Source organism: Strigops habroptila, chromosome 2 (genome assembly GCF_004027225.2).
Source record: "Strigops habroptila isolate Jane chromosome 2, bStrHab1.2.pri, whole genome shotgun sequence".
NCBI lineage: Eukaryota > Metazoa > Chordata > Aves > Psittaciformes > Psittacidae > Strigops > Strigops habroptila.
Window position 1 is genome coordinate 105,329,454 of NC_044278.2, and position 20,458 is coordinate 105,349,911.

At 39.2% G+C, this 20,458-nt stretch overlaps 1 protein-coding gene across 5 annotated transcripts in view; it reads left to right on the forward strand.

The window, feature by feature from the left end:
• Nucleotides 1-20,458, forward strand: part of CRYL1 (crystallin lambda 1) — a 59,888-nt gene that overhangs the window by 11,808 nt on the left and 27,622 nt on the right. For all 5 annotated transcript variants that reach the window (XM_030477933.1, XM_030477932.1, XM_030477931.2 and 2 more), the window contains 3 exons: nt 3,463-3,589; nt 15,289-15,450; nt 19,506-19,700. In XM_030477933.1, coding sequence (XP_030333793.1) covers nt 3,463-3,589; nt 15,289-15,450; nt 19,506-19,700 — 484 coding nt within the window. The remainder of the gene's footprint in view (nt 1-3,462; nt 3,590-15,288; nt 15,451-19,505; nt 19,701-20,458) is intronic.

Sequence of the window (20,458 nt, forward strand, 5' to 3'; positions counted from 1 at the left end):
TTCTCTTCCTTCCTTTCTTGTTAATGGTTTTGGTAGTAAGTTTATGATTAAGTGGTCTTTTGTGTTGCAGGTATTTGCTCGTTGCAACAGTGTGTGCTGAATATTATGACTGTGCAGTAGTAGCTATGGGTAAATGTGAGGCAGTGGGATATGAAAAAAATGGCTTAAGTGTTAGCATCACTTGCAAGATCCTTCTGTAAAGACTTTTACAACAGGAGTTGTAACCAAGAGCGTTCTAGGCAGTTTATGTGATCAGGAGTGTTACTAGAGGTTGGCTGCCTTATCTTGAAGCAAATACTGGCTCTGTTCCCAGAGTAGTGTTGACATAGGCAGCCAGATACAACAGTAAAACTGCAGGTAGTGGGCCCAAGGGTGGGCTCTAAAAGGAAGTAGTATTTTATTACGGAAATTCTTCAAAGACTTTGCAGGTACTGAGTCAAACTCTTCAAGCTGTGCACACGATACAACTGCAGAGCAAAGTCCTGTGGTGCGTGCTGTGCACGTGGCTGCAGTGCCCTCTGTCTGTGGTCATCCTCAGGGATGATCACCCTGAAGTCCAGGCTGCCTTGAATAAAAAGTCACCCAGCAGGTGTCAGTGGTGTACTGCTGTATGTACCAGCTGGTCTGGCTGGTGCCTTAATGTATCAGGGGATGCTCCCTTCCTTTGCCACACGTTTGTGGCCGTCTAATACCCCAGGAGAATATAAAGAGAGCTTAGCATTTGGAAGACTTAAAATTCATTTGTGGACCAAAACAACCAAAATGTCAGTAAATTATTGGCAGAGGGGGGCCAAAGGAGAAAATGTCCTTGGAGGAAAGGCCAAAATTGAAGTAATGCATGTATTCCTTATTCCATGCTTTAAGTAACCATACTAAATTAAAGAAATGGCTGATATGAAGCATGAATGTTAACAGGAAGATTTTTTTTTGGGGGGGGAGGAAAAAAAACCAGTCAAGCCTTAAGTTCCAAAGGATGAAGGTGGTGGTTTTGCAGGTTAATTAAGAAATGGTGTTCTTAGTACACAGTATAGTGTGTAATTGCTTATGATAGAGAAGCAGAGATGACAGAATGATCATCACTAGCAGAGGAGGAAAGGCATGGAACAGGAGGCAGGTGCTGCAAACTTCTGTAAGAGCTTGTGGAAGAAAAATAAAAGCCAGATCTCTTGGTCTATGACTCTTGCCTTTTGGAATCCTTCAGTTAGCAATCACGGACTGGCATTTCAGAGGACCAGGGAGGATGAGATAAATGTAGTATTACACAGGAAGATTTTCACCCTGTTTGTCAGAGAAGGAGGTAGTTCAATTGTGGTCTCTTCAAACTTAAATTTTTGTTTTGTTTTGTTTTTTAAAGCAATATGCAGCCTATGAGCAAGAATGCACTGAATTTGGGCAGGAACACAACTATGTGTATGCTGAAGTAAAATTCTGATTCTTTGGACGTTAATGGTAAATTTAGTGAGCCAGTTCAAGCTGAAGATCTGATGCTAAGGTGTGACTTGCTTCTGTATAGTTAGTTAGGAACTGGATTGTTTTAAAATAAATTCCTGTAAACTTTCATATTTGACTTAGAATACTGTGGTCTCAATGTCTCATTTCCTACTATTATAAAACATTATTGCATACTTAGATGCCTAAAAAACATCAGACACACCTGAAAAATTTAGTTCTCCCTTCTCTAAAAGAGAGCTGAAGATGTTTGTCTCAGATGTGTCTCATGACAGAGTATGCAAGGTGAAGCCCACTTGTTTTATTTAAGAAAGTCTGGAGGAGGAAGCTTAATATTTTTATTTGATCTATGGACTCAATACTTGCTGACAGGGAAGAGCTCTAAATAAAATGATGGTTTGACAAAGTGCGAGTGCATTCTCACACATTGCTCAGCAGGTGGCCTGAAAGGAGTTGGTAGAAAATGAGGCAGTGTGATCTACATTCTTCTCCCTTTTAATTAAAAATGTTGCTTGAAAAATATAGATGAAACCTCCCACAACTTCATAAAGCGACTGAGAACTGGGCTTCAGTTGCTCCCTGTCTGGTGCGTTCAGGATTGCTGGTGGCTGCAGCCATGTCATTGGCAGGGGGTGAGGAAATGCTGCCCCAGGGTGTTAAGTGTTGGAGCTGGACTGGAGAAGCGGTCTGGGGCTGATGTTATCCTGACCCTGTGGCTGCCTGCCTGCCCTGCTTCTGAAGGACTAAGGAAGGTGTCTGGCTGCTGTAGATGGTGACAAACATGGGTTCCCACCTCCTAGATACAAAATTAATCCAATGTTACTGTCTGGATACGTGGAGGGGCCTGGGCAGGTGTATTAAGGACTGAGGTATAGCTGAGAGTAATGATCATCTGCGTCTATATAAATAAGTTCTGCCCATTTAATGTGTACTGTTCTGTAAAGCCCCTACTGAAGACTCTCATGTGTGCCACAGTCACTTAAGAAACATATATGATGGATCATGGGCTGATTCTGTATTCAGTGATATGATTTCTGTGGTACAAAATACAGTTTCCAAACTGTACAGCTTTTCTGTTCACTACAGCTTGGCCACCCACCAACTGGGTGGCAAGTTCAATTTATTTATCACATAAAAAGGCATCCAAAAATAAGCCAACACTTCAGAACTAGGTTGTTAGGGAGAAGAAAGGATTATTTAATTTTTTTTTCTGCTGTTAATTTACTCCTCCTCTCTTCAGGATGAACAATTTTTGCTGAATAATAATCGAAGGCTCAGAGGAGTTCTGGCTTGAAGTAACTGACAGATTTAACCATGATAATGGCTACATCAAATAGTTTTAGGTTGATTGTAATCTAATAGTTTAATCCCACTTTAATTTCTGTGGAAATTGCTCCTCTAGGTGACTTAACAGTTTTGAAAATAACTTGCTTGCTCTGGGCATTTGAGGGTTTCAAACTGTAGAGACTTTGAGAAGGTAGCATGTCCGCCCGCAGCAATGGTGTGTACTTGAACATTTGTTTCGAGCTCTGGCCACTCAATTTAGTAACTACCTGAAATTTCTGACACTTGCTCTGTAGTCAATACCATAGAGTGGTATGGGTTTCTTAGGAAGGACTTTTGGCTGTATGGAATGTATTTATTTCTGTCCAGACAAACAGTGTGCCTGCAGTGAGGCTTCATAGCAAAAGAGCTGTTGTTTGTAAAACTAGATGAGGTATATTAAAGAGATCTCTCTTGCCATTAAATATGAGTAGAAAAATTCTTGCTGATCTGGCACCAATGAAAACAAGTTTGAGGCAGTGACAAGGTTGGTCTAGGAGTAGATCTTAGAGCTGACTGTGCTTGAAGAGAGCAAAGAATGATGACTGAAATTAACATTTATATTTTTGAGATTAAATATATGCAGTGGCAAATAGCATAGTACTACTGGTTTGTTAAGAAGCTTTTTAAAAAATTAACGGTGGTTAACAATGCTAAAGTACTTAAATGCGTTTGTGTTGCTTCCATCAGCAAACAAATGAAAGAGCTGGAGAAGTCGGGATTCCTGAAAGGAGCGTTGAGTGTGGAGCAGCAGTTGGCTCTCATTAGCGTCTGTACAGACCTGAAGGCAGCAGTAGAGGGTGCTACTTTCATTCAGGTAAGCAAAGATTTGACAACTCTGGCAGTTTAGACGATCAAGAGCTGTACTGTTGTGCAGTAGTGGGCGGTGGAGAGTTCAACATCCTGATCCCATAAGGGTAGTTGTGCTTGTTAAAATTAAAGTTCTTTCTAACCGAGTATCTTGACATGAGAGTACATGCCTCTTTGCAGGATTTCCTACTCGAGAGTCCTTGCAAGTTTCTTCTGGGTTATGTTGGAAGAGGCTGGCAGCTAAACTGAGAGAGAATTGCTGACCTCCATGTGTAACAAAGACTGTACCTGTTAGAAAGATGAATGTGAAGGGAAGGTAGGCAGGAGATTGCTGGGGATTGATTATCTCTTAGGGAGCAGCACACATCCTAGCACTGGGACTAAAATGTGTTTCTTCATCTCCATGTCAGGAGGGCAGGGAGCATGGCTGAGCCCAGGGGTGACTTCTACTCTGAATGTGAAGGAGCACTGTAGCCAAAAGCAGTTATCTCGGAGTTTTAGAGTATTAAAAACAGGTTTGATGTATAGGGCTGGAATCTGTGCTGCTAAGCAAAATTAGGACGAGGCACAAGCCGAATTACTGGACCTGATAGTCTGTGGCTGCTTAACCATTAATATGATCACTGGTATGGGCATAGTTCAGGGAATAAGTGAATCAGGGACTATTTCTGGGATAAAGTATGAATGCGTTTGCATTAGACTTGGCATGTTCTACCCTATGTGGTCCCACACATATTGAACCATTAACTGTCTGTGTGTGTGTGCTGCACTCAAGAATTTACAATTTATACTGTTTTGGGCTTAATTCCCACAGTCTGCTTAGTGGCAATGCATCCCTAATAACAAATTGAACTAGAAGGGGACAGATTTCCAGAGTTTTACTTCCTCCCCAAGTTGGTGAGGTGGAAAGAGAGGGAACGGGAGACAGTGCAAAGCCTCACACAGGAGTCAAGGTGTGAATGCACTATAGACTTTTACAGTGGTATACTATTTTGTGTTCACTTCTTTTTCTCCAGATCATGACACATACAGTTACCCTTGTATCTTACTCTTTCATCCGTAATGAGCTCAGTGCTTGTCAGTTCATATAATTGTTTTCACATAGGTATCACCTACCTCTGCTGAGCTTAATCTGCAAATTCCTTGTCTAGTCACTCAGTCCTGTAAAATCCTTCTGCAAATGTTTGCAGTTGTAGTGATGATGACCAGCTTAATTTTACAAGCTGACTTTCAGGTCACTTATGAATGGATATAACAAAGAACACACATGTCCACAAAACAGCTCTGGTCAGCATTTTCTACTGACTAAGAACTGACTGTTCTTCCTACTTTCTGCTTACTATCTCTTTCCCAGTTACTGTCTGTGAAAAGACCTTTTATCTCCCATGTGACCAGTTAACTTCCTTGAAAGCTTTTATTTTTTTTTTTATTTTTTTTTTTTTTTCCCCAAGATTTCTGGGTAGTCACACCAACTGCATCAGCTACATGACTCCTGTGTCTGTGCTTGCCGCTTCCTTGAGAGAATTCTACTAGGTCTGTGAGTCAGGACTTCCATCTGAAAAGCTGCTTTGATTCTTCCCCGTTTAACTCATTGGGTGCTACCCTTGTCCCTTAACTTGCTTGATAGAGACATAAGGCTTACAGATTCATTGTTGAGATCTTTCCTGAAGCTGAGTTATGGTTGCCACTCTTCTGCGCTTTGGTACCAAAATAGTGTACATTAAATTTTGTTTCAAGTATGCGGTTTCTTATCATTGTTACTGTGTTTGATATTTCGACCATATCAAAGCATGTTCCAGTACCTTGATCCTGGAACCCACTCTCCTCTGTTGTATGAGTTCTTCAGCTTCTTCCAATTTGAGATAGACCCTGGGAGCCCCAAGACTAAGGCTTCAGTTTTCTGCAAGGGTTAGAAGGCAGAACAGTTGTAAAGAAATCACTGCTCTGTGGGTGTTTTCCAGTTTCAGATCCTTTTGTACACTGGTCATCTCTTGCTCCTATGCATTTTTGTCCAAGTAGGGAAAAATTTTAATTTTTGTTATTCCTCCTGTAAATTGCATGGGGGGGGGGGTGTGTGCGTATGTATGCGCCACCACCCTTGCTTTGTCTTATTTTGACAGATTAACAATCCTACATCACAGTGTTCATTTGGGTATTGTATCGACTTTGTGAAGGCTGCCTTCTTGCTTCCAGTAGACTCTCCTAGTTCTGCCAGTTTTCTTTTGCTCTTTCAAGTGTTTCTTACTACCTGATATGTCCATATGGTGTTTTTACTTTCTCCGTATGCTACCTGTAAGGATCTGATCCTTCTAGCTGCCAACTTTGCATCTCCCTATCATCCTCACTTTTTATTTTTCTATCTTCTTTTGAAGCTGAGCACAGCTGCAATGGAGTTATTGGTTCTTGTTGCTCTGACAGAGATACTGAATTTTGGTATGCTACTGTTCCCATTAGCCTTTTCAGCAGTAAGATTTTTTTGAATAAGGCTTTGCATGCTACTTGAGATTTAATCAGGGGCTGCATCCTCTCCTGCCTTCCTCTCTCCATCAGCTGATCAATGGAACAGACATCGAGCAAATGTTGCAGAATCAAAGTAACTTTGAGTTGGAAGGAATCTGTGGAAATCATTTGGTCCAACCCATTGCAGGACCATGAGTTTTGAATATCTCTCAAAGATAAACACTACTGGTCTCTTTGGGTAACTTATTACAACGTTTGATTGCCCTCATTGTGCAACTTCTTACCCAGAATCTAATTGGAATTTCCTTTCTTGCAACTTGAGTCTCTTGCCTTTCATCCTATCAGCATGGACCTCTGAGAAGAAACTCTGTGTTCCCTTCAGGTATTGAAGACAGCAGTATTGTGTTGATAGTCTCTGAATAGCAACAATCTACCTGGGCTAACTCAAGCTTTCTGGTACTATTTTATGTTCCCTTAGCCCTTTTGATATCTCAACATGTAGGTGTTTAGTATAGAAATAAAAATAAACTCAATAGCTGCAGTAGTTGTGCTTAAGGGTAGCAAATACTTGTGGAACACTGTCGGTGGTCATGTCAGCTCATCAATTCCAAACCATAGCATCAAATTTTGGTTTGATACAAAGTGTTACCAAATACACAATGTAAGTGGGCAAGTTATTTGAACTAGTCTATTCCACTCCCTTTCCAAGAGAAAATTAAAGATAGAATGTTAATTCTTAGGCTTACAGCCTTATTTCAGCAACGAACATACTACTTTCTTGCTGAAATGTGTTAAACTTCAGAAACGTTGCCTAGTGCAGCTTTGAACCTGGAAGGACAAAATGGACTAATTGTAATTTATGAGGGAGAGTGTTCTGATGTTTAGTTACTTAAAAAATATCAGTTGCATTACTGTTAGTTGAATATAGAGGACTCTGTTTTCTTGCTTAATGATATAGCCTACTGATTAACTTGTTAAAGACTTCTACGAGAACTGCACTTCTTTAACCTAGATTTCAGTTAAATTTTAACTTCTCTTCAAATTTGGCCTTTGTAGAGTAAGTCCACTTCAAGCTTTAAAAATTTCCTTCATGTTTGCTCTCCTTGGATGAATTCTGTGGGCAGCTGCCTTCTATGTTGTTTTCATGGGACATAATGTAAAACAAATCGGATGAAGTAGTAAAAAGTGGAACTTCTTAAATTACATTGGTGAAGCTATAAAAGTGAAAAAGATGCAAGAAATAATTAGAAGGACTGAGTAAGGGGAAAATTCATAACAGTAATGTCAAGAACCTTTAAAAAAAAGGTATGCCTTGATGCATATGATTTTACATATTCCTTCTTCTGAGCATTTTTATGAAGTAACTTTTCTTGATTACTGCTTTGCATCAACTTCAGAAGGAAATTGGTCTGGTTTTTTTTTTTTTTTTACTATGAAACTGAGTATTTGCTCAGTTTCACTTCTCAGAGCTTTTCTGTGCTACTTAGAAGTAGTGCATAATCTATAGCATTTAGTTGAATGTGCACTGCAAGCTTCTTGCATCATTAAGAGCTTTAATTCTGAAACAACTTTTCTGTTAGCTGAAAACTCCATGAAGACACATGAAGTCAAATTAATGGATACATTTGTATTGTAATGTCCCTGGCATGAGAATATCATGGATGAAATAAATGTTTCTTAGTATTGTGTTCTTAACTTTCCTCCATGAATGTATGATGATTTTTGTCTTCTGTCTGTATGTGACTACTGGGTACTAAGCTCAGATGTACTCCTTTCACTATTAAAAATAGATTTGAGTTGTCGTGTGTCTAGCTCCTGAAGAATATAAGCTGAATAGAAATCAGTGCAATACTTGTATGATCTCTTAGCACAATGCTAAGAGTAAAATGAAAACATATCTTTTTAAATGCTTTGCTTTGGAACAATTTACTAACAGAACAATAAAGTTTACCATCTCTCAGAGGATAAGACGACTAACTGTTGCTAAAAACTTACTCTTGACACTTGAGCCGCTGTGTACCTTGGGGAGTGCAAGGCCTGGCTGGGCTGGTTGAAGCTGGGTGCAGAGGGTGGCTAAGAGGTGATCTCTGAACCCATCAGTCATGATGTGGCATGGAACAAAGCAGACTGGCAAGGGCATGAAATTAAGTTTGTAACTTATACCTTATGGTCTTGAGGTATTTATAATTTTGCCTTTTAAAGGAACTCTGCCTAAAAGCCTTACACCAGTGTCTTCCGATAGTGGTGCTTCAGAATAGGAGCCCAGCATTGACTTTGGAGCATTGACAATAGGTGTCTCCTGTCATAAGAATTTGTCTTTGTCTGGTACCAGTTTCTACCCCTAGCTTTTGTCTTACTTTCCTAATGGCTTTCAAGAACGTTTTTACTTCTGGGGATGAGGGAATATGTACAGACAGCAGTGGGTGAAGATGTCTTCAGCTGCCCTGAGCTCATAGGTTCTGGTTTGGAAGCTGCATTAATGACATACCTCTGTAAATATGGAGCTGCTGGAAGGCAGAGTATGCAAGCATTGCAGTTACATGGCTTCTTCTGGACTGGTCACCAGTTAGCTCCGAGCACTGGACAAACATGGGTCTATTTGCTCTCAATTGGGTAAATATAACCTTAGGCCTGGTTTTACCCTACTTATCTTAAAAACTGACCTGAGGCACCAGAAGTTATGTTTTGGCTTCTGAGGGAGCTAGTTTTAAGCATGTCACCTGACTTGCTGTCTTTGCAGAGGTTTTGAGAATACTCTTTTCCCGATTTTAGGGTTTGAAACAGTCTGATCTCAAAGATTTACTGTAAAAAACTTTATCAAGTCAGTGTTTAAGTTGAACTGAAAGATGATGTTTGGGTAAACAGCTTTCCACTGTTGCTGCTGTGGTGCTGCTGCTGAATGGTCTTTTGTCCTTCCAAACTTTCTAACATTCACTCCCCATCTTGTGCATAAAGCAACTGGTGGTGTTACCATTACAGACTTGAATATAGTGTTAGTCCCCGTTACAGGAGGTCATCACTGCCATAACTATCATCCTGCCCAGCAGTTAATCTTGCTTCACGTTCTCTTTCAGTGCTCCTTTCTAGGCTGTATTCTGTTTCCATTGCCTTTCCTAGATCACTTACCCTATTTTTCAGGGTCGATGGAATCACACTAGAATAAAACAAAGGATCTGATCCTTTGAGAAAAGGTGTTGGGAGGAGGATGTTAGTCAACCTGTTTGAGATCTTGTTGCCCTTCCCTAAAGGAACAAAAAGGATCTTCATCCCTTCTGTAGCAGCCTGACCAGCTTGACTGTCTTTCTTTTGAAAGTTTTGTAGGGCACATGAACATCATGGAAAAAGATGGATCTCTTCATGTCATGATACTGATACTAGATGAAGCAAAAGTTGCCTTCATTTTTTGTGTGTGTTTTAAATAAAAAAAGGAGCAAAGAAAAACCTACACAATCCCCCCTGAAGACCTCTAAATCTGCAAGTTTGATTTTTAGAAAATGTAGTTCTGAAAGCTAGTACTTCCTTAAATCCTGTTTTGTGTTTTGTACTAAAGGTTGAACAGACACTTGCAATTCAGTCATTTATTCTGAGCAGTATAAAATGGCAGTAACTTTATATTTTTATTGCTTCAGTTCCTTAACAGGGTAAGTTTCTGAACTGTAGGAAAGTACAAAATGTTTCCATCTAAATGCTGGATTTCACCTCACCAAAGTGTTATTTGCTTGTACAGTATCATGTGGTAAACAATCTTTCATGTCACTGAAGAGGTAGGATTTAAGAAGCATCAGATTTCACACTGGTATGAGCTCATAAATTCAAGACAACCAAGAAGTTAACACTTTATATTTGAAGCCCTAATTTATTTTTTTTTTAGCTTAGTCTGAAAATACTACTGTTGTAACTTACTCATCTACTGTCCTTTAGTTGATGGTTTTGAATTCTATTAAAGCTCTTCTGAATATGAACTTAGCACTGTTCTAAAAGCCAGGCACTTACAGATTTGCTGTAAGGCACTTTTATAACTGTGTTTTGAATGGAAATTTAAACAAGTTCAAATCCCATGAATTGGATTAAATTCATATGGGTGGTATTGTCCCTGTTCCGTCCCCTCTCAAACCATGTCTGTCTGTTGTTGTGTTACCCCCCATGCCTCTAATCCTCTCCTCCTCAGCAGAACAGCATATAAGACCACCTCACCTTTATCAGAATATTCATCTTTACCTTTGCTGCCCTACACACACACTAGAGTTATCCAAAATCGGGCCAGAAGGGACTTCAGAGGTTACTTAGTCCAACCCCTGCCTCAAGGCAGGATCAGTCATACCTAGACAACCGTCTGTCAAAAATAAGTTAACCTGTTCTTAAAATCCTTATGTGATGTGATTCCTACTCTCCCGTGTTAAGCATTTTACTTCAGTGCGTACCTACTCTGTACAAAGTCTGTACCTTTCTACCTTTTTGTGTCAAATAGTGCTAATGGTGCCCTGTCATTATTAACAAATTGCCACTCTGCTTTTCAGTTAAAGGAGCTGCTGTCCTTATCCTGCTTTCTTACCCTTAGCTTCAGGATAGCAGTTCTTGTTCAAGTTCAAAGTAAAGTCTGCATTGCCAAGGTTGTGTAGCTTTTTTTGGGCTACCTACAGTTGTTTTACATCAAAGGAATTTTTTTTTTTTTTTTTTTTTGCCAAACATATTTTTGTTAAAGCCCTGCTATTTGGACATGTGCTTGAAACCATCTTGAAGTTGTGTACTCACCTATGTGGAATGGTTATCTGTAAGGGGAAAAGGGGCAAACAATCTGATGAGCTTCTGTTCCCTTGTGTATATCCCATATGGTTTGTGTTTCTGCATCACCTCTAAGCATTTCAGGGTTAAACTTAACTTCATGTCCCTGCTGTAGTGCTCCCCCTGCTTTCCCTGTGACCATAGCTGCTGGGGGCTCCAGTAGTAGTCATGCTCTAACATAATCATGTGTATTATCAGTGTGTGTGCTGTTGGTTGGTTTTATGTTTTGGGTTTTTTTTTTTTTTTTTTCTTTTAATCTTCCTTGTTTTAACTGATCAAAATGCTGACGCTGCACTGAAAGGTGTGCAATAGCCTGGGGACTTTTTCAGTAACAGCTGTGTGTACATGTCTGTGCTGCATCCCAAACCCCTACAGCAATGCGCAGGAGTGTGTGTGTCTCATGCCCAGCTGCTGTCCCTGCCTTTACCCTCAGATGACATTAACACCACTTTCTAAAAGGGGTCTGAAGTAAATATGTTTTCCCACCAGTATTTTTGCAGTTTGAAATGATGCATTTTTATTTGGCACTGTGTCTTCATGTATGTCCTGGTATACTGGTATATGTACATACGATCCATCTTTAAGGTGTCTCAGAATAAGCATCTAAAACTACTTCACCATTTTTAGGGGGACCATGATGGAAAAGTCCCAAATACTTGCAGTCAACTATTTGCATTTGAAATATGTAATAATTTTGAATTTTGGTGAAATTATGACACCTATACAATGCATTACAAATTTTAGATAGTTGAGCTAAATAATAATGGTTAACAAAAATTTCTTCTGATATTAAAAATACCATTTTATTTCTTTGCTTGTTTCATTAGCTGAACCCCAAACTCTGCAGTCAAAATGTGACATTTTTTAATTGCAGGGGATATGATTCCCAGGGTTCGTGTGTGTGACTCTTGTTTACTGAGTAGAATGCACATTAGTGTCTGACATGGAATACAAAAGAAATAAGCTCTGATTTCCTTAATAAAAGGTGCATCTTCAGTCTTAAAGAACAAAAATACAGACCTCAGACCTGCAGAAGACCAAACTAGCATGTCAATACAAAAGCCTAAATAGAAATAATTAGCAGTGAAATATGAATGATAGTAGTGAACATTGTTAATAGTATTTTGCTTAAATTATAATTTGACTTCATGGATTCTATAAAATGGTGGTAATGACAGAAACACAGCAGTCTCTATGCATCCATAAGTGGAACAAATAGGTGCAGTCTTGCTTTGCTAACTTCAGTAAACTCAACTTTGCTAGTAGTATTGAGGGGAACAGAATTGGTTGTAAAATTGCAGTGTTTAATTTGTAGAGATCATTTTAGCATACATACTTTTTCTAAGTCAACTGGGTTTTTACAAGAATGTTGTTATTATTTAGATGTGGTAACATTATACAGAATAGTCGTACTTGACTGTACAGTCGCTAGCTATAGTAATAGTGCTTTGAAATGTAGGCTTCAGGTAATGAAATTTTCAAGTCTCCTTTTCAGGTATTTTTAGTCTGTCTTTTATATAGATAATCTGAATGTTGTTTAAAATCCACAGGGCCCTGCTTTATAAACATTTATGTTAATAAGGCTTTGTTTTAGAAATATGACATTCTAATGTGACTTGATAGATTGAAAAGCTGCTTTTCTGAGATTCAGAACTCTTTGTCTCTTAACTCTGTGAAGATCTTTATATTCCCACAAAAAGCAGGACATAATGTGGTTCCAGTTGCAGGAGTGCTGACAGTCTGGGTCCAGCTTGTGAGATAGTTTGGTGCTCTGAAAGCTGCTGCTGTATCCTTGTTCTATGACAGGAGAGGATTGCTGTCACTTGACTCTCAGAACTGTTCTACAGAAGTGCCTCAAAATTGTCAGCTAAAGCCATGCTTTGTTTCACCTTCCAGTACTAATAAATCCACAGCCTTGGCAGTGATTCCCATGCTAGCGTAAGGAGAAGGTGTTTTGCAAGATCATGTTTTGGGTATTGTTTTCCTAGAAGGTGGTACAGGTGAGTTGCTACCTTGGCATACCTGAGCATGGATGGGAAGAACCTGGGTAGATGCCAGCATTTAAACATAGGTAAATGAAGTTGTGCGTTTAGATGAGCACAGATGGCAGATAGAATAGTGGGAAGGGTCTGTTTAAAAGCACAGAGGCACTGTGTTTAAACAGATGAAACTCCCTAGATTTCTATGTACTGGTATTCAAGGAGTTGTGTCATATGAGTGCAGCTTTTTAATTAGGGGTAACTAGACCTCAATCACCTTGTCTGGGTATCAGTGTTCTTTAGAGAGCGAGTCTAGTACATGTTTATCTTTGTGTAGTTCTTTAAGAGTTCATAGATTGGTCATGTAGCTGCTATGCATTCTCCGAATGTGTTTTTGAATAGTGTAATGCCTATTACCTTTAAGCCTTCAATTCAATACAACTCATCCAGGAGGTGGGTTTTAAAAATTAACAACTGTCATGTTCTGATCAGGCTGTTAAAAAAGATCTCTAATAAAAAGATCTCAGTTTAAATTGGAAGTCACATTAGTAGCAACCTTGTTCAGGTGCTTAGGCCTTGGAACAAAGGTGCACTGTTCACTGCAAATGAGAAGTATGATCCCTTTTACAAAAAGGGGACAGAAATATACAGTGTCACTTAAAATGCGTAGAGGTGTATGCTGCCCTTTTTGCACTGATTCTTTGAGAGAGACTGTTGTAGCTTTAAAACCGTATCTTATCTACTCACTGTTTGATCTTCTCTTTCTCAGGGTAAACAGAATAGCTTCAGACTGCTCCAGGCTCCATAACTGACAGCAAGTGAGGTTCCTGTTTAATGGATTGTTTAGAGCTTAATTTCCCCCCTGTTCTTCAGGGAATTGGTGTCTCTGGGAAAATAATTGCATGCTTGAGGACAGAAACTTTATTGCAGTGGTCCAACAACCTGAATACAATTGTGACACTATATGAGAAAGTTCAAGCAAATGGCCCATTCAGAAGCCTTACGTAACCATGGCAGGTTTGAGTTTCCAGCAGGTTTGAGTTTGCCTTTTTGATTATCATCTGATGTGAGAGGAGGCTTAGAGTTTCAAGTTCACAAACCTATTCAGAGCAACTCTTTTATTAGCTTGAACACTATCTGCAGCATTCTCTTCATCTTTGGCTTTACTGAAAGAAACTTTTTAAACTTAACCAACAAGGAGGGATCCTGGAATTATAATCAGAGTATCATTTTGTTTTGATAAGGCTGTCTCTTACTTTGGGTTCTATCTGGAGTTCTTAAATGACCTGCTTTATCTCTCTGCATCATGGAACTTTTAGTAATGTTCCATGCAACTTGCTTATTTTTTAAGACTTCAAATTACTTTTAACCCATTTACTGGTTAAAAACTCTGCCTCTGGGCATTCCTGCCACAGAGCGTTTCTGAAGCTGCAGGTATTAAATGTAAATTTTTGGATTATATTAATTGTATAACCTTTCTCCCTATCCTCATGTGCTGTTCAGATAACAGGAAGGACAAAATGAAGTACTGACAGGTGGCAGAAGGTTATAGAGTTCAAAAGAGCAGGTATTTTCTGTGTGTTTTATGGGCAAAGCTGAGGTTTTACAAATTTGGGATACTGTTTGGATTTTTTCAAAGCCTTCCAAAAAACCCAGGAAACATGCTGGCTTTAATCCCCTGTTTTTATCTCATAAACTGAAGTCTTTCCTGTTGATCGTGGGATCCACTGTAGTTACTCTCCCATGTCGTTGTTCCCAGACTGGTGGATTTCCGCATGTTCGCTTCAGGTAGCAATGGGGGATAACTCTGAAATTCTGGTGACTGTAGATCATGGCTCTTGGCTCATACATGTGGAATTTCACACAATACTGCAGAGCTGAACGTGCTCGGTAGCTCTGGGAGAAGTTCTGATTGTGAGCATTCTACTTCGGAAATCTTTCCCAGAGTTCAAATGAATGGAGGTATTCAAGCTTTTTAAGTGTGAGGGCCACTGAGGGTTGTTTCAGTGCAGGTTCCAGATCTGTACCTTGGAATCTCCTGCCAGAGTTCTGGCGGTTGTAAGTTTGTCCTCTTTTGAGATACACCTATTAACTTCCATCTTGTCTGCGAGAGAACACTGACTTCTATCGTGAAATTCTCCTAAAAAAAAAATTGAGACCAGGTCTTATTCCTTCATACTGTGTTATCTCCATGTGTGAGTAAAAGTCTGTATTTTAGACAAAGCAGAATAATTTGGTTTGTGTTAAATCTCCTGTGGTGTGTGGTGGTGCATCTTCTGCTATAGTGAAACTCTTGGGCTTTCCATTTCTTTGTATGTGGAAAAGTATTTTTGTGTGGTGGCTCACAAGTATATCTAGGCCGATTAAAATAGATGGTTTATGCTGAGTTCCTAGGTGTCAGGGTAGGACCAGTGAAGTCTGAAATACATGGATAAATACTACTAAACTAGAAAACCTCTAATACTTATTTTTGGTTTTTTTCCAGGAATGTACTCCGGAAAACTTGGAACTGAAAAAGAAGATTTTCAGTCAGTTAGATCTCATGGTTGGTGACAATGCTATTTTGAGCAGCTCGACCTCTTGTCTCTTACCCAGCAAATTATTCACTGGCCTTAAACATGTTAAGCAGTGTATTGTGTCACATCCTGTAAGTATGATGGCATGTTTTAGTTTTGTAGTAGTAGTATGGGTGTTTAACTAAACTGCATCCCAAACTCTTCTCAGCAGGCTCAGAGATGTAGAAGGATATTTGGAGTGCTTGTGTGCCATCATTAGTATTCAGGGGCTTGACTTTTCAGAAGAGCTTTAGTTTGCTCATTCTGTGAGCAGCAACATCTACTAAATTGAGAGGGCGTATGCATGATTCATATTTTTCGCTCAAGATGGGTTCTGTGTAAGCTGTTGTGCTGATATTGTTCTGTGTTACTGCAATAACCAGCTCCCAAAATTTAGGAATTCTGTGTTTTGAAGACAAACCTATAAAATTCTATATTCTTGTGGCATCATTAGTCTTTTCTGGTATCGTTTTTCAGCTGCTGTTGGGTAACAGTGAGGGCTCAGACAGTGAGCTGCATGTGCTTGTTAGATAATGTCAACGGAAGATGGAACCTTTTGGCTCTGGTTTCTTCAGACTTCTGGTGCAAAAGCAGTATACCAGAAGAGGAAAAGCAAGTGGATGAAATGGAACAAATTGTACTTAGAGCTGAATTTGCATGCTTTGTGACCAGCTTGGACAGGACAGTGATGCAGAAATGGCATGACTAGAGGTGGCAGCAGAACCTCAAAATGCTGAAGGGCACTTGCAAGCCTCTGTAGAGGTCTATCTGGGGCTTCCAGACAGCAGTTTATTACATGTCTCCTCAGCATGGAAAAGCATTTTGTCTTGATCACTGGGGTTCTTACTGCTTCTGTTTTCCACTGCTCAATAGCTAACGAATCTGTTAGCCTAATGTTAGCCTGGTGTTTGGCAGATCAGTTGAGAGAACTGTTGTTACGAAGGCTTGCAGTGTCTGGAGAAAGGTACTGCTCTGCTGTCTGCAATATGGTAACTACATGTTGTATCTCCAGGGCATCCCTCAGGGTGTAAAGTAAATGTCAGTTCCCTGGGCATGCTCAAGAGTGGCAGTATGAATATAGAACTACGGTGCTAGTTTACTGTAATGTCTCTACAGCTGCCTGTAGCCTGATGCTACAGTGTCAAAGCATTTGGTCAGTCCCTTTCTGACACCTCTCCACCACCACCTATGTGCCTTGGGGTGACTGGGAAGCAAAACGAACAAAAGGGTGGTTTCTTTCTGTATAATTAGTTTTCAACCCCTTTTAATAAAAATAACAATAAAATAAAAAAATTGAAACTTGAAAGTACGTACCTGTGCTTAGGTTTAGCTTTTCTCCAGTCTAAAATTTAGTAGTTCCTTATCTTGTATTTCCAGGGTTGTAACTTTCTGTAGTGCAAGAGAAGAGATAATGTCTCTTCAAGACTTCTGTATTAAGTAACTATAGCTGTGATTTTTTTAACCCATTCCTGGGCTTCTCCCTACTCTCTGACTGTCAGTCTTTGACTTTGTTACTCTTTCTTACTGTTTTCCCAAGTTGGTTTGTACCAGTTGCTTTGTTTAGTTTGAGCTGCCGTCTTTATAGGAGCCACTTCTGAAACCATGTTTTACTGGATATGGAAAGGTAGCTAGTCCCTACGTAAACATTTTCTAGGTTGCTGTTGTAAGGATATACTTATTTTTCCAAAGCAAATACTCTGCAGTACTTTAAAATGTCTAATTGTTCTGAAACGCCTTTGCAATCCAACTGAGACTATTTTCTTAGTAATCTCAGCTTCACTCAAAGAGCAGCGTACTCTTTCAGGGGCCTTTCTGCATCTGTTATGTCAGGAAACATGCTTGCTTTGTAGTAGTTGTTGGCTTTTGGTGCTTTTTGTTTTAACCATGGCCTTACTAACGTCTTGAACATTACAGTAAGACGTGGAGAGTAGTGGCTGTAGGAAGCAAGCAGCTCTGGAAGACACTAAAATCAAGAAGCGTGGAGTTTGATATACCAGAAAAATTAAAAGCTAAAGTTGTAAAACCGCTGGCACGAGTGAGCATGTTGAGGAGATTAAATTAAATACCCAAAGGGCAGAAGGAGCTCATCCCTTTGCTTAACATAGCAATAGGTTAAGAAATTAGAAAAAATAAATGAAACCCATAGCACAGCTGTAAGATAGAAATGCACAGAATACTTGTAGGTACAGCTGTTCTCTGCAGGCACTTTCAGGCAATGTATCAGTAGAGGCCTTCTGCGGAGAGGTTCATTTCTCATGTACTGTGTATGCCTCCTAGGTCACACAGCTAGCAATATGGAGCTAGAGGAGACTGTGTGCCACTGAGGGAAGTCCCTTGCTGTACAGGAAACCGTTTAATCAAATCACCTTAAAAGCGTATTAAGCTTTATCTGTTAGATTATTTCTTTTTAACTGCACTACTTCTGCTCAAAGTTGTTTGTGTCTTCTAATTTTTGTTCCAGTCTGATGAACAGTCAATTAAAATAATTTTATGTTTATTGTCAGCTTTTGCATGGCTTAATTCTTTCTCTATATTTACTTTGTCATACCCTTTCTTAGCTTTCATTTTGTTAGTCTGAATAAGATAAGCTCTTCTGCTCCCTGAAGAAAGGCTTCTCATTTTTAGAAACCTTCCCCCATCCCCAGTTTCACCTGCATTTTACCACTTCTAGTTTTTACCAACATCTATTACCTCATTCTAAAAACATTGTCTTCCTAAGTCTCCTCAATGTGTTCAAGAACACACCCATATATTCCCTGTGCCAAGTTCATGAAATAGAATATTTCAATAAGATCACTGTCAACACTAATCTTGGAAGAAATTTATAATAGCCTCAGTCTCTCTCAACAATTAACTTGTCCTGGTCCTGATTGGAACCTGTGATAGACTTAAGGGATAGAAAAGGCTTAAGAGAATGTCTTGGTGTTTGCAGTGTTTTGGGTCTTGCTAAATTACCTGGCACCACACCTGCAGCGATGTCCATCATGTCATTCTCAGCTTTGGTGGTTGCACTGTCAAAGAGTCTGATGTGAGAAAGGTTGCATTGGAACACAAGGCTCTTTAAAGGAAATGCAGTGTGTTACGTCAGTTGTTAGAGCAAATGTAACCTACATTACGTTATGCATTGGTCAGACCCTACAGTAAAGGGAACCACGTAAGTACTGAAAAGAAAGAACACCAGAGAGGAAAGACTGCTTGCTCATTGCTGTGACTAAATCCTGTACTTGCATTTACATGAGCACAGTTAAGAGCAGTTAACTATAAGGGAGCATGGTGAAAGAATCAGTACTTAACTGCCATCCTTTTAATGTCAGTGTTGTTTATGGTAGCAATTTATGATATGTTAGCTCCTTCTATTGCCTAGAAACTAGACCAAGACACCTTAAGAATATGCCTGAAGTACTGCTACTTTTGCAAAGAGCATGCAGGCAGTGTTACTGTGTGTAACACTATGACCTGAGAACTCTTAGCTGTTCCTAGTATGTTCTTTAGATTTTTTTGTTTATTACTTCAAAAGTACATCACAGAAAGGACTTGATGAGAAATAACATTTTGGGAAAAAAAGCAGGTACAGTGTTTGAAGGTAACCTGGCCTCTAACTTTTTCAAAGTATGGGGGTTTCATGCGATATCTGTTACTGTTTAGCATATATTTACAGGCTTGGGCTAGTAACAGCTTATCTATTAAGTATTGCATCTTACAGGTGGTGTTTAGCAGCAATAACTTTATTATAAAGTTCCTGAACATCTAAAAGGAAATGCCTTGCTTCATTTGGAAAGATAGATGGTGACCATATGTCTTAAAACAACAAACAGCCTGAAACAACATGAGAAAACATGAGTTACTAAAGACAGTATAAAATCTTCTAGTACTGTTAGAGTGCTGTCATCTTTAGTATAGCTTCATGAGCTTTGCTGGGGTTAAACAGAGTTAGATTTAATGCAAGATTTTTTTTTTTATTATTATTAATTTGAATTACTACACCAGCTTTTATTGGATTGGTGAAGTCTTTCAAGGTCTGAAGATAAGGCTTACTGTGTTCAATGGAAAATATCCATGCTAGTAGCAAGCTATAAAAATGCTTTATATTAGCTTGTTCTGTTATTCTGTTGATAGCTGATATTCTTCTTTTGTGTTTCTTCTTGAGGTAAATCCACCTTATTATGTGCCGTTGGTTGAAATTGTTCCTCATCCAGAAACAGATCCTTCTACTACAGAGAGAACATATGCCCTGATGAAGAAGATTGGTCAATCTCCTGTCAAACTAAACAAAGAAATTGAGGGGTTTGTTCTGAATCGGCTCCAGTATGCAGTGATAAGCGAAGCCTGGAGACTTGTGGGTGTATGTATATATTTTTTTCCTTTTTCTACAGACACACACTGCCAGTTTTATAGATGTGATAAGTGAGATTGTATATTTATAATTCCTATAAATTCATGTCATCTTTGTTCAACTGTCCCTTATGAACATAAAATATATATTAACATGTAAATTAAAGCCAGGAAGAAGTGATGTCCATTACAAATAGCAATGAGTGACAAAACCAGAGTGATATGATCATAACAACTATCTTTTATCCTGCTTTCTTCTCAGAATACTGTAATTTTCAGAACAATCAAAAGAAGAATCTTAAAAGCACAGAAATCAAAATACTGATTTTTCCTTTTTGTAGGCTGTCTTATCATTTCCTGTTGTTTTCTGAATGTTCATGGCCTACTCTACAGTCATTACAAAAATAATATTTTAAGTGGTTTTCTCTTTGGCCTTTCAGTAATTGCACTCAGAAATTCAACAGCTATTTGATACTTGCAGGTGAAGATAGATTTCTCCTCCTCCTGCCCTAGCTGAGAATCATTTGTATGTGCCCCTTCAGTTTCCCACAGTTGCCTGTTCTGTGGTGAAAAGTCTGATCTTTCATCAGGAAGAACTGAATTATGAGTCAGTTGGTATTCTGCTGAGAAGAGATTCAACTGGGCTTGAGTAGGGCTTACTTTTTTTTGGTCACAGAGCGTTTTCGTTTTTCAAGCTGTTTGAACAGCCATGCACACAAATATGGGTAGAGATCTTAAAACTAAGGTAGTACTAACATACGATAAACA